The sequence below is a fragment of the Antechinus flavipes genome, chromosome 1, assembly GCF_016432865.1.
Source record: "Antechinus flavipes isolate AdamAnt ecotype Samford, QLD, Australia chromosome 1, AdamAnt_v2, whole genome shotgun sequence".
In the NCBI taxonomy this organism is placed as follows: domain Eukaryota; kingdom Metazoa; phylum Chordata; class Mammalia; order Dasyuromorphia; family Dasyuridae; genus Antechinus; species Antechinus flavipes.
In genome coordinates, this window is record NC_067398.1 from 216,268,644 (window position 1) to 216,280,777 (window position 12,134).

At 35.2% G+C, this 12,134-nt stretch overlaps 1 protein-coding gene across 4 annotated transcripts in view; it reads right to left on the reverse strand.

The window, feature by feature from the left end:
* Positions 1–12,134, reverse strand: part of EPN2 (epsin 2) — an 88,105-nt gene that overhangs the window by 9,086 nt on the left and 66,885 nt on the right. For all 4 annotated transcript variants that reach the window (XM_051996635.1, XM_051996639.1, XM_051996649.1 and 1 more), the window contains 3 exons: positions 5,851–6,024; positions 4,946–5,032; positions 2,026–2,241 (listed from right to left, as the gene is read on the reverse strand). In XM_051996635.1, the coding sequence (XP_051852595.1) occupies positions 2,026–2,241; positions 4,946–5,032; positions 5,851–6,024 (477 nt within the window). The remainder of the gene's footprint in view (positions 1–2,025; positions 2,242–4,945; positions 5,033–5,850; positions 6,025–12,134) is intronic.

Below are 12,134 nucleotides of genomic sequence, written 5' to 3' on the forward strand. Positions count from 1 at the left end.
GAGGCAATACAATATAGTATAGATAGAAAAGTGGTCTTAGATTCAAGTCGTCCCCTCCCCCCCCAACCCATCCTAGCTATGAAAAAAATCTTTTCATGCCCAAAGCATCCTGCAATGTCTGTTAAGTGGCAAAATATCAAGAAGTTTTCTTACTAGCAGTTCCTTATGTTAATAAGCTCTGCTACGCCACCTTCCTAACCCCAAACCATGGGGAGTTGGCTGTGCATATTAACTGACACATGTTGACAAATATGTAAATGTTTAGAAGAATTACACATATTTAATCTATATTGGATTATTTGCTGTCTAGAGGAGGGGAAAGGAGAAAAGAGGGGAAAAAAATTGGAACACAAGGTTTTGCAAGGCTGAATGTTTAAAACTATCCTTGTATGTATTTGGAAAAATAAAATACTATTAAAGAGAAGAATTTTTATTGAACTGTTTTATGTTTATTGAACTGAATAATTCCAGTAGTTCAATAGTGCCTGACTTCTGAAACTATTACTAAAACTAACTACTCATGTATAGTCATTTTATAAGGAATTTTAAATTTGAGCTTCAAACTGCCACTAGAGAAGTGCAGACCAAACTTACAATGAGTATCTGGAAACTCAGGAAACTTAAAGAACATTTTAATAGCTTGTTTACAAGAAGACCAAATCATAGTATCATCATCACAAGAAGGAATAAAAGAATTATATTTCTCTTAAGTCTTGCCCATTAGGTCATGAAACTCAGCTTATTCTCAGCAATACAATGATCAAAGGCAATTCTAAAAGACTCATTTTTTATTTTCTTTATTTTTTCATTTTTTGTGTGTTTTCTTTCATAATATGGCATATGGAAATATGTTTTGCATAAATATACACATATAATCTTTATTATTAAATATCTTACTGACTCAAGGAGGGGAGAGGAAAAGGAGGGAGAGAGAATTTGGAACTCAAAATTTCTAAAAATGAATGTAAAATTTTTTATATGCACCTAAAAAAAGGCAATTGTTCAACGTTAATGCTTTAGCCTGCTAATATATCTTCACACAATTACCAATTGTTAATGTCTTTCTTAGGATTTCTTTTAGAATCCCTTATAAAAGGATTTGCTTCATTTTAACTCAGGAAATAGTTTTCCACTGATACAACTAATTGAATCAGGAAAACAAATCCAGTAATGTGTGTCTCTTAAGCAACTAAGATTGTAACATATTTGAGGAAGAGATGCAAAAATTCATGGCTGGAAAGCAAGAGTAGGGAACTATGGTCTAAATTTCATGTGTGACCTTAAGTACAATTAGTATCTATATCCAGAATGCTGTCCATCTTTAGTAGTAATATACCAAAAGGCCTCCAGATGGGGGTGTGACTCCATTAAGATATAACCTTTTCTATGGGGGCAAAAAAAGAGATATAATATAGTTCATAAATCACAAGATTGTGAACTGGAAGAGATCTCAGAAATTACCTAACTTAAGCTCCTCATTTTTAAAGATGTGGAAAATGAAACTCTAAGAAGTGAAGTTACTTGCCCCAAATTAGGAGAATTGAGATTCAAATTCAGATCCTCTGGTCTCAATGTAGTACTTGTTTCACTGCATCAGAGAATGGTGAGCTATTTTTTTAAAGAATAAAAAGATCTGAACAAAATATGTTTCTGAATTTCAAGTAGGAATTAAAACACTTTATTTTTAACAATTGTTTTCTATTTAAAATAAATCTTAAGATTTCCAAATAATTTCTCTTAAAACACATTACATGAAGCTTAAAAAGTACTATTAGCACATGATTCCATGGTTATGGATCATGACAGAAAAACAGGTTTCTCATCTTTGAAAATTAAAGCTTTGCTCTTGAGCAGCTCATAACAAAGGTATGTTGAGTTGGCGGGCTATTCATTTTTTAGGACCAAAGCAATGACTAGGGTAAGGAGACAGTCCATCAGGTTAACAAGGAAATATATTTGAAAAGCTAGATTCAAAAGCAACTATGCTTTGATATATTTGTCATTTAAGAGTTAAGACATACATACCTGGAGCTAAGAATGGATTCAGCGAAGGAACAGGTTGTGATGGCTTAGTTATTAGAGAGTCCAGATTCACTAAGGCTGCATTGGGGCCCAAGAAAGACTCTGGTGTTTTCCGAGCTCCACTATGTTTGCTTGAGGCCAAATTCACTGGTTGAGAATCAAAGAGATCTGGACTTGATGTACCGTTGTTTTGGGATGGTATAGAAGAAATGGATTCAGCTAAAAATGACACAGAAAAATTGGAATGCTTAGGCATTAACATACACCTACACACATACACACATACCCCTTTAAAAATAGCTATAAAACATAGCCAATATTACTTACAAAGACTTTATAAAGTTTAAAAAAAAAAAAAAAGACAAATGGTTCCCATTCAAAAACATATCAAAATTAAAAATGATACTATAATAGAGACTTTAATCTAGTTTTTCATTACTTCACATTCAAGTTTAATATAAGGTCACATAGACCTTTTATTTAGCTTGAAATTGGCCTAGAAAGAAAAACACTTGAAAAATCTTTTAAAATATATCCCTCCCACTTTTCAAAGATCACAAAAAACAAAACTTCCATATAAATGGCCTAATTTAATCTAACTGTATAAACTCTAGTTTATGAAATAGCTTCATGGAGATTTCATAATCAACTAAGTCGCAGTCCTCAAACTATTAGATGTTTTTGATTACTCCTCTTACCATTCCTTAGACCAAGGACATTACTTAATAATGTTCTGCTAGCATAGGGGGAAGTGGAGGAAAGAGAGAAGAAAAAAACACATAGAGAAAGAAGAAAGAAAATGAAGTTGAGGAGGGGGGAATTGAAAGGGAAGACACACACAGACACAGAAAAATAGGAAAAAAAGGAATACCAGGTGGGAAGAGTTAAGGATTTGTTAAAACATCAAGGTATTTCAGATGCGATGCAATGGCAATTGTCCTTAGTTACCTATTCCTACCAGAAAAAATTGAAATATCTTTTATCAGTTTCTTTTTTGAGATTGGACACTAATTACTCAAAATTATGTAAGAAACCTTTGGATTTTCTGGGTTTCTACTTTATTATCTGTGTGCTTACTAAGGTCTTCATTCTTCCTTCTTCAACTTCTTCACTCTATCCTCTCTTCCCCCTTTCACTTTCTCCCTTTTTTTCACACTTACCTGCTACTATAGACATATCTACTTTCCCTGTTACACAGGGACATGGATCTTCCTTCTTTGCCCAACCCTACTGTAGGGAAGAGTGGCTCCTGTCCCTCTCTTATGGGAAATGATGGCCTTGGGTCAACAAAAAAAAAGGTACTTCAGTCTCAGTTCATATTAGGAAGTAGCTACATGAAAGTGTTAACTGGGCCAGTATAATCCGTGGGCAACACAAGGTCAAAGGTAGCAGAAATATGTTATATCCATGGGCAGAAGAAAGTCATGGAAACCACAGCAGGTTAATTTTTGAAACTTTTATTTTCAAACACTTGAGCCCAAATGTTAAATCTTCTGTTAAAACCCAAACCATTTTCTTTTTAAAAACAGAAGCTATGGAAGGAGGGAAATAGTTAGGATTTCTAACTGAGCCACTATTTGCCAAAATAGCCTTGTAGTTATTGTAGAAGGTCTTGGTGGCAGCCAACAATTTTGAGTTAAAAGGGAACACCTCTGGAGAAAGGCTTGCTCAAGTCTCAATGATTTAGGGTGTTAACAAGGCCCTGGTACATGTGGGCAAGGAGGTTCTACAATATTAGAAGAAAAGGTCCATTACTGGGCACAAGGGAGAGCATGACCATCCATACTTTCCAGGTGGATTTGGGTTACTGCAATCATAAATGGGAAATGGGGAAGAAGAAAGAAATAAGGGCCAGGGCAAGAAACAGAGAAATTCAGTAAGTAATCTTCCCTGTTCTTTTTTACTTTGATTATGTGTTTTATTGGGTGGCACTTCAATCTTTATGGATTCCTTTTGCCTAAAGAGGCCAATAAAGACATATTTCCAAGAGTACCATAAGACAAGTGATGGAAGAGATGAGAGAAATGGCACTATAAAGTGGGTTCAGGGCCTGCTGAGGTTAAGTATGACCTGTGGTTTAATCTCAGGAAAAGAGGGGAGGAAAAACTAAACAATGTTTCCTTAAGCTGGAGCTCATACCTCTGAATACACTGAATACAAATCAGGCAATTCTTGCTGTGCAGAAGGCTGAGTGACTGAGATGGGGAAAAAAATCTTTTGGAACCTAAAGTTGGCAACTTAACTTGAACAGGTAAGAACAGTAAGCAATAATACATTTATGTAGCACTTCAAAGTTTGTAAAGAGCTTTCTTTATAAAAATTCAGTAAAGTGGGTAGTATAACCATTATTACAAAGTATGAAGAATAAGCTTAGTGATTAAATAATTTATCCCTTGCTACAATACTCCCAGGAGTATTTGTACCATATCATACAACCTCTCAATTAAAAAAATATCTTCTCAGGTATGTGGCCTAAGCAAGAAATCAAAGAAGTCTTTGGTGCATTTGTCATAATGAGAACAAACTAGAGAAGAAAAAGAAGTAATTTCTGAGATAGATAATGCAGGGCTCAAAATGTAATTTGGAGATTAGAGAAAAACTCTTCAAAAGCATCAAAGAATAGAGAAATAAATTCAGATGCAAATAGTGTAACTGTGACTTGTTATAAAGCTATCAAAAGCATAATAATATTATACTCCATACACTTTTGAGACATTGCATATGCCTTTCTAGAATTAGAAGCTTCATAACCCTCAAGACAAAACTGTAAATTATACAAAGTTAAATTCCTATAAGTAAATTTGAAGTACTTCCTTTTGAACCCTGAAACTTATTTCTGTAAACATAAATGAAATTAGTTATTGAATAAATATCATGGGGGGGAAGAGAAAAAACTATCACTGTGTCCATCATTGTTACATACCTGTCTTTTTTGAAGTTCGAAGGTTGTCAAATTCAGAAAAGTCATCTTTAAGTGTACCATTCAAGTTACTGAAGAGATCAAAAGATCCTATATTAAGGAAAAGAAACTGATAACTAAATATACAACAATGGGGCAGTTACTTTACTTTTTTCTATGTCTCTCTTTCTTAAAGACTTTTCTCTATTAGATCAAGACTGATTTTGCCTATGAGCAGAGTAAACAACCAATTACATGATGTGCTTTAATAGCATTAGAAAATCCTGCCCCCAAATACTGCCCTGCCAACAATTCCTATAAGTAAAGCACTTGGGTATTGGGGAGAGAAGAGTATTTGGAAAGAGATAAAAGGACAAAAACAAAACAAAAAAAAAAAAGATAAAGGACATAAGACTCTATTATGTAAAGGAAAACAGTAGAAAGAGAGGGAAATAATGAGGTTCCTTGGGCAGCCAAAAGTAACCACAAAGGCAATGAATTCCTAGAAAAAGTGAAGGACAAACAACCTTACAATCTGCCTATGGGCCCAACTTTGGCTAGAGTTATTAATACATGCTCATTCCTTTTTTCATTTGGATGTTGAAAGAATGAGAATATTTAGGAAACATACTGAGTTTCTGAGAAAGAAAGTGTTATATAACATAAAGGGTGGTGATATCACTATAAATGAGTGCTGAAATATGGCAAGTTGTGAAAGACACGGACCTGGAATCTGCTTTTCTATGTTACAATGCCATTCAACGTATAAATGCTAAACAGGTGAAATCAACTGTGTTTAGATTCCAAGATATAAATAAAACAAAAACATGAACAATTCAAATTTAAATTTATCATTAAATTATTTTTCTTAACATTTCAATTTGGCAGCGGTGTGGTAAAACAAGCTAAATACAAACATAAAGTCTTACCAGAAGTGGAAATAGTTTTGTTAGTAGACGTTGGTCCCCAAGGATCTGTGGTAGATTTTGCTACTCCACTACTTGACTGGGAAGGTACCCATGGATCTGTGTTCTTTGGAAGTGACTGAGTAGAAGACGTAGTAGATGCTCTCCATGGATCAACAGGGACAGCAGGATTGGCACCTATTGAAAGAAAACACTGCCACAGTTCAGAGAGTCTTCTCTATGAAAATTAAGGTAGAGCTGTATAACTAAATCTCTGATCAATGTTGTGAATAAAATAACATGCTCCAAGGCTGTCACAAAAAAAAAAATATTAAGCTTATTAGAAACTGGTTATCAAGAGAGCTACTGTCTCTTCCACTGGCATCTAAGCTGTTTGAGGGCATGGGTTGTTTTTACCTTTGCTTACCCTACAACTTAAGTACAATTTCTGGAACATAAGAAGTGCTTAATGCCTGTTGCCTGAATGACATTACCATATTATACTAACTACCAAAAAACAAACATACATGTAAAATCCACAATGATCTTGAAGATTTCCTAATTCTAGCAGCAGCTTGTGAAACGTGAAAAAAAAAAACAAGTTATTTCTCACATTGCCTGGTCTGATGTTTTGAAATGTGAGAAGCAGCTTCAAATCCTATCACACATGTGACTTTGAGTAAATTGCTTAGCTTTTCTGGGCCTCAGTTAACTCATATATGACATGAGAGAATTGGATTACAAGGCTTCTAACATCTCTTGAAGCTCTAGATCTAAGATCATTTCAGGAAGCAATTCAATGCACTTACACAAAATCCACTTGTCCCAAGTCTCTTGGGACAATAAAATTATAGCATGTTCAAATTTACAAGAGAAAAGTATTTGCTAAAGCAATTAACAAGGTTTTTATTTATTTAGAATAGAGAGAGGAAGAATGGGGTATCATGATAGTAGCAACTTATTTCAGTCTCTGAGAAGCCCAGATAGTTTCCTGAGTCTTGGGCTTGTGGCCATATAACAAATAGGAATGAGAAGCACTGCCACAGGTGCCTTTCTCTGCATTATCTTAGAAACATCCACGTCACTGCCTCTCTTCTCACCATGGCGCTTCAATACCCTTGGGGTCATGAAGTTATTATGGCATCAAAGATGCTGTCTCTGAAACAACCAAATGCAGCAGAGAAGGAATTGGTATCCCTTAACTTTTTGTCAGCTGGTTCTTAATTATTCACGTGGGTATCTCAGTAACAACTTGATAATCAGCTAAAAGCAAAAATGGGACAAACAATAAATATGTGTTCATGGTGGAGAAAAGAAGGCAGAAGGAAGAAAGGTGGCCTGAGTGTAGTTAAAATTCAAAGGCAAATGTTCACTTGTGATTTTGACCATTTTTGCCACTTCTGACATACTTGTACCAATCTATAAGTAAAAGAAAATATCACATAGGAATTAGAAATGGGCTAGCAGAGAAACACTGCCTTAGCTTAAAAATGAACCAAAAATATATTTCACTTATTTCCTGCATCAAAAATACATCCTTAAAAAATGTTTAAATACCATGCAATCTTTAAGTTTAGTTCCCTGTCCTCTTACAATAAAATCTATTTATCCTCATAAGCAAAAAGAAATAATAGTTTTATCTTTGATGCTTTTCTGCTTTATTATATGTTTTGAAACTCTTTTAAATTCTTTAAAATCTTTCCATCCGGTTCTTCCAGAGTCCTCCCTTCAGAAATATTATTGCCTTTCAAGGTCAAGAATTTTTTTCAATTCCCTCTGGTACATTAAAAACAAAACCAAAAATGTTCAGAGTTTCAGAATTCTTAAATTAAAACCACAATTTCATACCATGAAATCTATTTGAGCCTATTTACTATATCTTAAATGTACATTTAAATAAATCTCACTCAAATAAAAAGTATAATGATATAGCTGACAGAGTACTGGAGTAATTAGGTGGAGACATGTTTTAATTTCAACTCATCATTGATTTGCTTTTGGTCTAGGAAAAGTGATTTCATTAAGTTTCCTTAGCTGTTGGTCATGAAGTTTAAAACTCTCACTTTCCAATTCCAATATGCTAAGAAATCTCATGTTAAGTTTTCCTTCAACCCTAAATCCCTTTTTGATATTTTTTTTCTTTTGAATACTTGGATTTATAGAGCCCAGACTTAAATACTCTCTGGAATTCTTTATTTAATAAAACATTTTCCTAAACAAAGAATAAACATTTTCTTTCTAAAAAGTCACATTTCCCTATATCAGCCTCAGAATTTCTCTCCAGAGAATCATAAAATCTCAAAAGTTGGACAGGACCCTTAGAAGTCATCTAGTACAACTTTCTAAATAGCACAGAAATCCTTACCAAGGTTTTGTTATTATTGTTGTTGTATCTGTGATTTCCTTGGAATAGGAAGCAGCTATCAATACAGATCTGCGTTTACTTACACATTAATCTTACCGATTAGGGGGCACTCAAAACTTGTCTGCCTTAGGGTCTTATGGACAGTACCTACTGGAGATGAGACTAGAATCCAGATCTTTCTGGTCTTGAGGCAAGTTTGTCACATTCCAACTACTATAACAAATCTAAAGAAATGTTTAATTTCAAGATCAAATGAACCTAATCTTATGTAATGGAAAAGATCATATAACTAGGAACTCTTGAATTTCATAATTTTAATGCTTAGAGATTTGCCTTCCAAATGCTAGCCACTGAGTATAATTTCAATATTCAAGACTTACCTTACAATATACTACTACTGGTCATTCCAGTTTTTTGAATCCCCTCCTCCCTGCATTTCTAGCACTTATGTCTACAATATGGTGAGCTGGAAAGAACACTGGACATGGAGTAAGGAAGAATTGGTTCAAATTTTTTTTTTCCTTTTTAAAAAAATTATCTATATTGTATTTTTATTTATTTTGTTTAACATTTCCAAATACATTTACTATAGTTTACAGCACTCAGGCTGAATTAGATAACTCTGGATTGAATTATACATTCTAGGTGATTATACATTTAGGCAGATTTGAAACTAATTTAATGATTAGATCCAGAGAGTAGACATTAATGATCTGATGTTAATTTAGAGGGAGGTGTTTCAAGTCTTAGCCCTATGTTAATAGTGACTCTGGAATATAAGGACCTGAATTCAAATTCCCCTCCAATGACAACTGTCTCCCATTTTCCTCATCTTTAATATGAGGAGCTTGAATTAAATGATCTCTAAGGTCCCTTCCAGCTCTCGATGTGATTTTACATAGGAAGAGTCAAAGATAAAAGAAGAGTAGCCTAAGTTTCTGCAATCAACATTTACATGTTAAAAACCCTAGAAAAAGCACTATAGAAAGTTAAATGAATTTATGAGAAAGAAGCAATACTCACATAGATTAAGATCATGAATCCACCTAACCATGAATTATATAATCAATAGGCTTTGGTCAAGCAAGGTGATTTCTAAATTAAAGTTCTACTTAAGGAGGATTTATCTGGCAGTGTACTTGGGAAAGATTAAGAAATTCATTAAGTCCAACTGGACACTAGGTAGAACTTCTACCTAGTTAACAGGTAATGAAAGCTTCAATTAGTTTGCTCCTGTGTGATTGACAAAATGTATGAGAAGAGGTGAGAAAGAACAGTGGGGGAAAATAAAATTAAAAAACTAAAAACAAAAACACCTGATGAGATTCATTCAATTCCCAGTCTTGCCACTAATTCACAATATAGCCTCGAGCAAATCACATCGCCTCTCCTAAACTCCTTTCCTCACTTTTAAAAGGGAAATTAGCACAGATCAGGATTCAGGATTTCTTCATCCTTTTGTCAATATGGTGAAGTGAAGAAACTTTTCTCCAAATAATATGCTCCATTTCAGAGAAGGATGAAGGAACGCACACGTACACATATACATCCACACACGCAGCCTAGGGCTCTTGAAAGCACCTTCTAGCCACTAGCTTTGCATAGCTGGAAAGAAAGTGTAAAGTACTTGAGAGTTTTGCTTACTCCTTACATTTTCACTCCACCTCCACTCATACCCCTGGGAAATAAAACAAGGTTAGGATTATAGGATTCAGAATTGAAATCGACTATAGGGATTCTCTCCAAGTTACAGAAGAAACTGAGGTTTAAGGAAAAGAGAAGTGAGCAGCTTACACTTATGCTTTGCTTATACCAACAAGTTCTTCTAAGTTCAAAGAAGCATGAGTAGATCTGGTTCCTTCCCAGATCCTGCCCATTTTACAGATAAAGTAAATGAGGCTCAGAGAGATGAAGTTCAACAACTAGCAGATGGGCACAGAGCAGGGTTCTGGAAGTTTGTGGCCCCCTACCCACCGGCTGCGCTCGGCATAAATTTGACATTTTGAGCACTAGCCATATAATTTTGGTTAAGTCATGATCTCTTCTCTGAATTTCAAATGATACTTTCAGCAGGTCTATTTTTCTAAACAATTTCCTGTGTAGTAATTCTTTATTTGCTTCTATAAGGTGAAGAGGTAAATGAAAGTGCTGGACTTGGGAATCATTAAGACTTTATTTCAAAACCCATCTCAAGACATTTAACTGCCTTCTTTTCAATCTTTACTTCCCAATACATCTTTGATCCAGTGAAGTGGTCTCTTGGCTATTCTACATACAACCTACTCCATTTCTCAGCTTTGGGCATTCTCTCTGGCTGTGCCTGGAACACTCTCCTATGAAAAACTATGAAACTTGCTGGCTCCCTTAAGTTCCAACTAAAGTCCTATCTTCTTCAGTCCTTCTGAAAAAGATGAGGTGAGATCTCTCAAGACAGTTGTGAAAATCGAGTAAGACTTCATCTACTTCAGAGTTGAAGTAGGCCTGAAGGTCCTTGAGCACTGACTCAAGGGCATACCTAAGTTCCTTTCCTGCTATCCTCCCATGACATCATTTTCTCCCTGCTTCAATCAAATATGGGCAACTATGTACTTATCAATTTCTTGGGTAGTTCTCGAGTTTAGAATGTAAGACCCTCAGCCAATGAGAATGATGGTCAGTGGTGGGAGGAGTATTTGTGTTAGGGATTATTTAAAGTGTAAAACTGTCCCAAAAGGTGCCTCCTCCTTTCAATTGCTTGCTCGATGGGAGGGACACCTGCTTCTCCTAAGAACGTACAATAAACTTTTGTTTTGCTAAGAGATCTCTCCAGCTTTTTATTAAATGGTGACCACACACAATTCTGAGCCACACACTTGTGTAGACAGTCTCTCGGTTAACTAATTCTTACTTATACTGTACAGAATTGTTCTTTTCTTGTCTCTCCCATTAGACTGTGAGTGCCTTGAGGACAGGAATGTCTTCTGCTTTTTTTTTTCTATTCCCAGTGCTAAACACAGTACCCAGCACATAACAACCAACTACCTTACAGGGTTATGGAGAAAATCAAATGAAGTAAAATGTTACATTCTGCAAACGGTGAGATGAATCTTAGATAATACACATAAATTTTGGCTAATATTACGCACAAATATTTAATCTCACCTATCCTTCTTACTTTCCTGTAATCTAAGGTTGCTGGGCAAAACATGAATAATCAAATTTATGAAAATTCAATTAACCTTGATTTTACAAGCAATAAAAACTAAGTACAGAGGCTCTATAACTCCCCAAACAAAATGCCTCTCCCAATTCTCACTCCTTTATAAACTTCTGTATTATATCTCCAGAACTTAAATGATTTTCATTCATTTTGGCTGGAATTTGAGTGCACATCTCTCCCCCAGGGTTTGGGACAAGCTTCCCAAACCACCCATTCACTTCAGGATTACTGCTGAGTTTCAGGTGATTTAAATAGCTGAAAATATGGGTGCTAGAAAAGTATGAAATGATTTCTTTAGGCATCTGTGAATTCCAAAGGCTGGAAATGGCAAAATGATCTGCTTTTATATGTTCTGCAGAACAGTCAGCTTACACACACACACACACACACACACACACACACACACACACACACACACACTCTATTTACTGAGGAAAAGTAAATGAGGATAGAACCAAAGTTAGAAATAGCAAATTATATTCAATCACACTATTTGGTGGTGAGGAACAATGTGGTGCAATGGATAAAGCTGGTCATAGTGATGAGATCTATATTTTGGGGTTTCCTTCGGGCAAGGAACCAAATGATGAGATTAGATTCAGGGAACCAAAATGATATTAGGGTTTCTGGTGGTCAGGGAGTTAAATGATGAGGTTAGTGGCAGGTCTGGGGTTCAGGGAACCAAATGAAGAGATCTGGCTTCCCTAAATCCCCTTGGGATTCAGCACATGGGTAGGGAGTTTT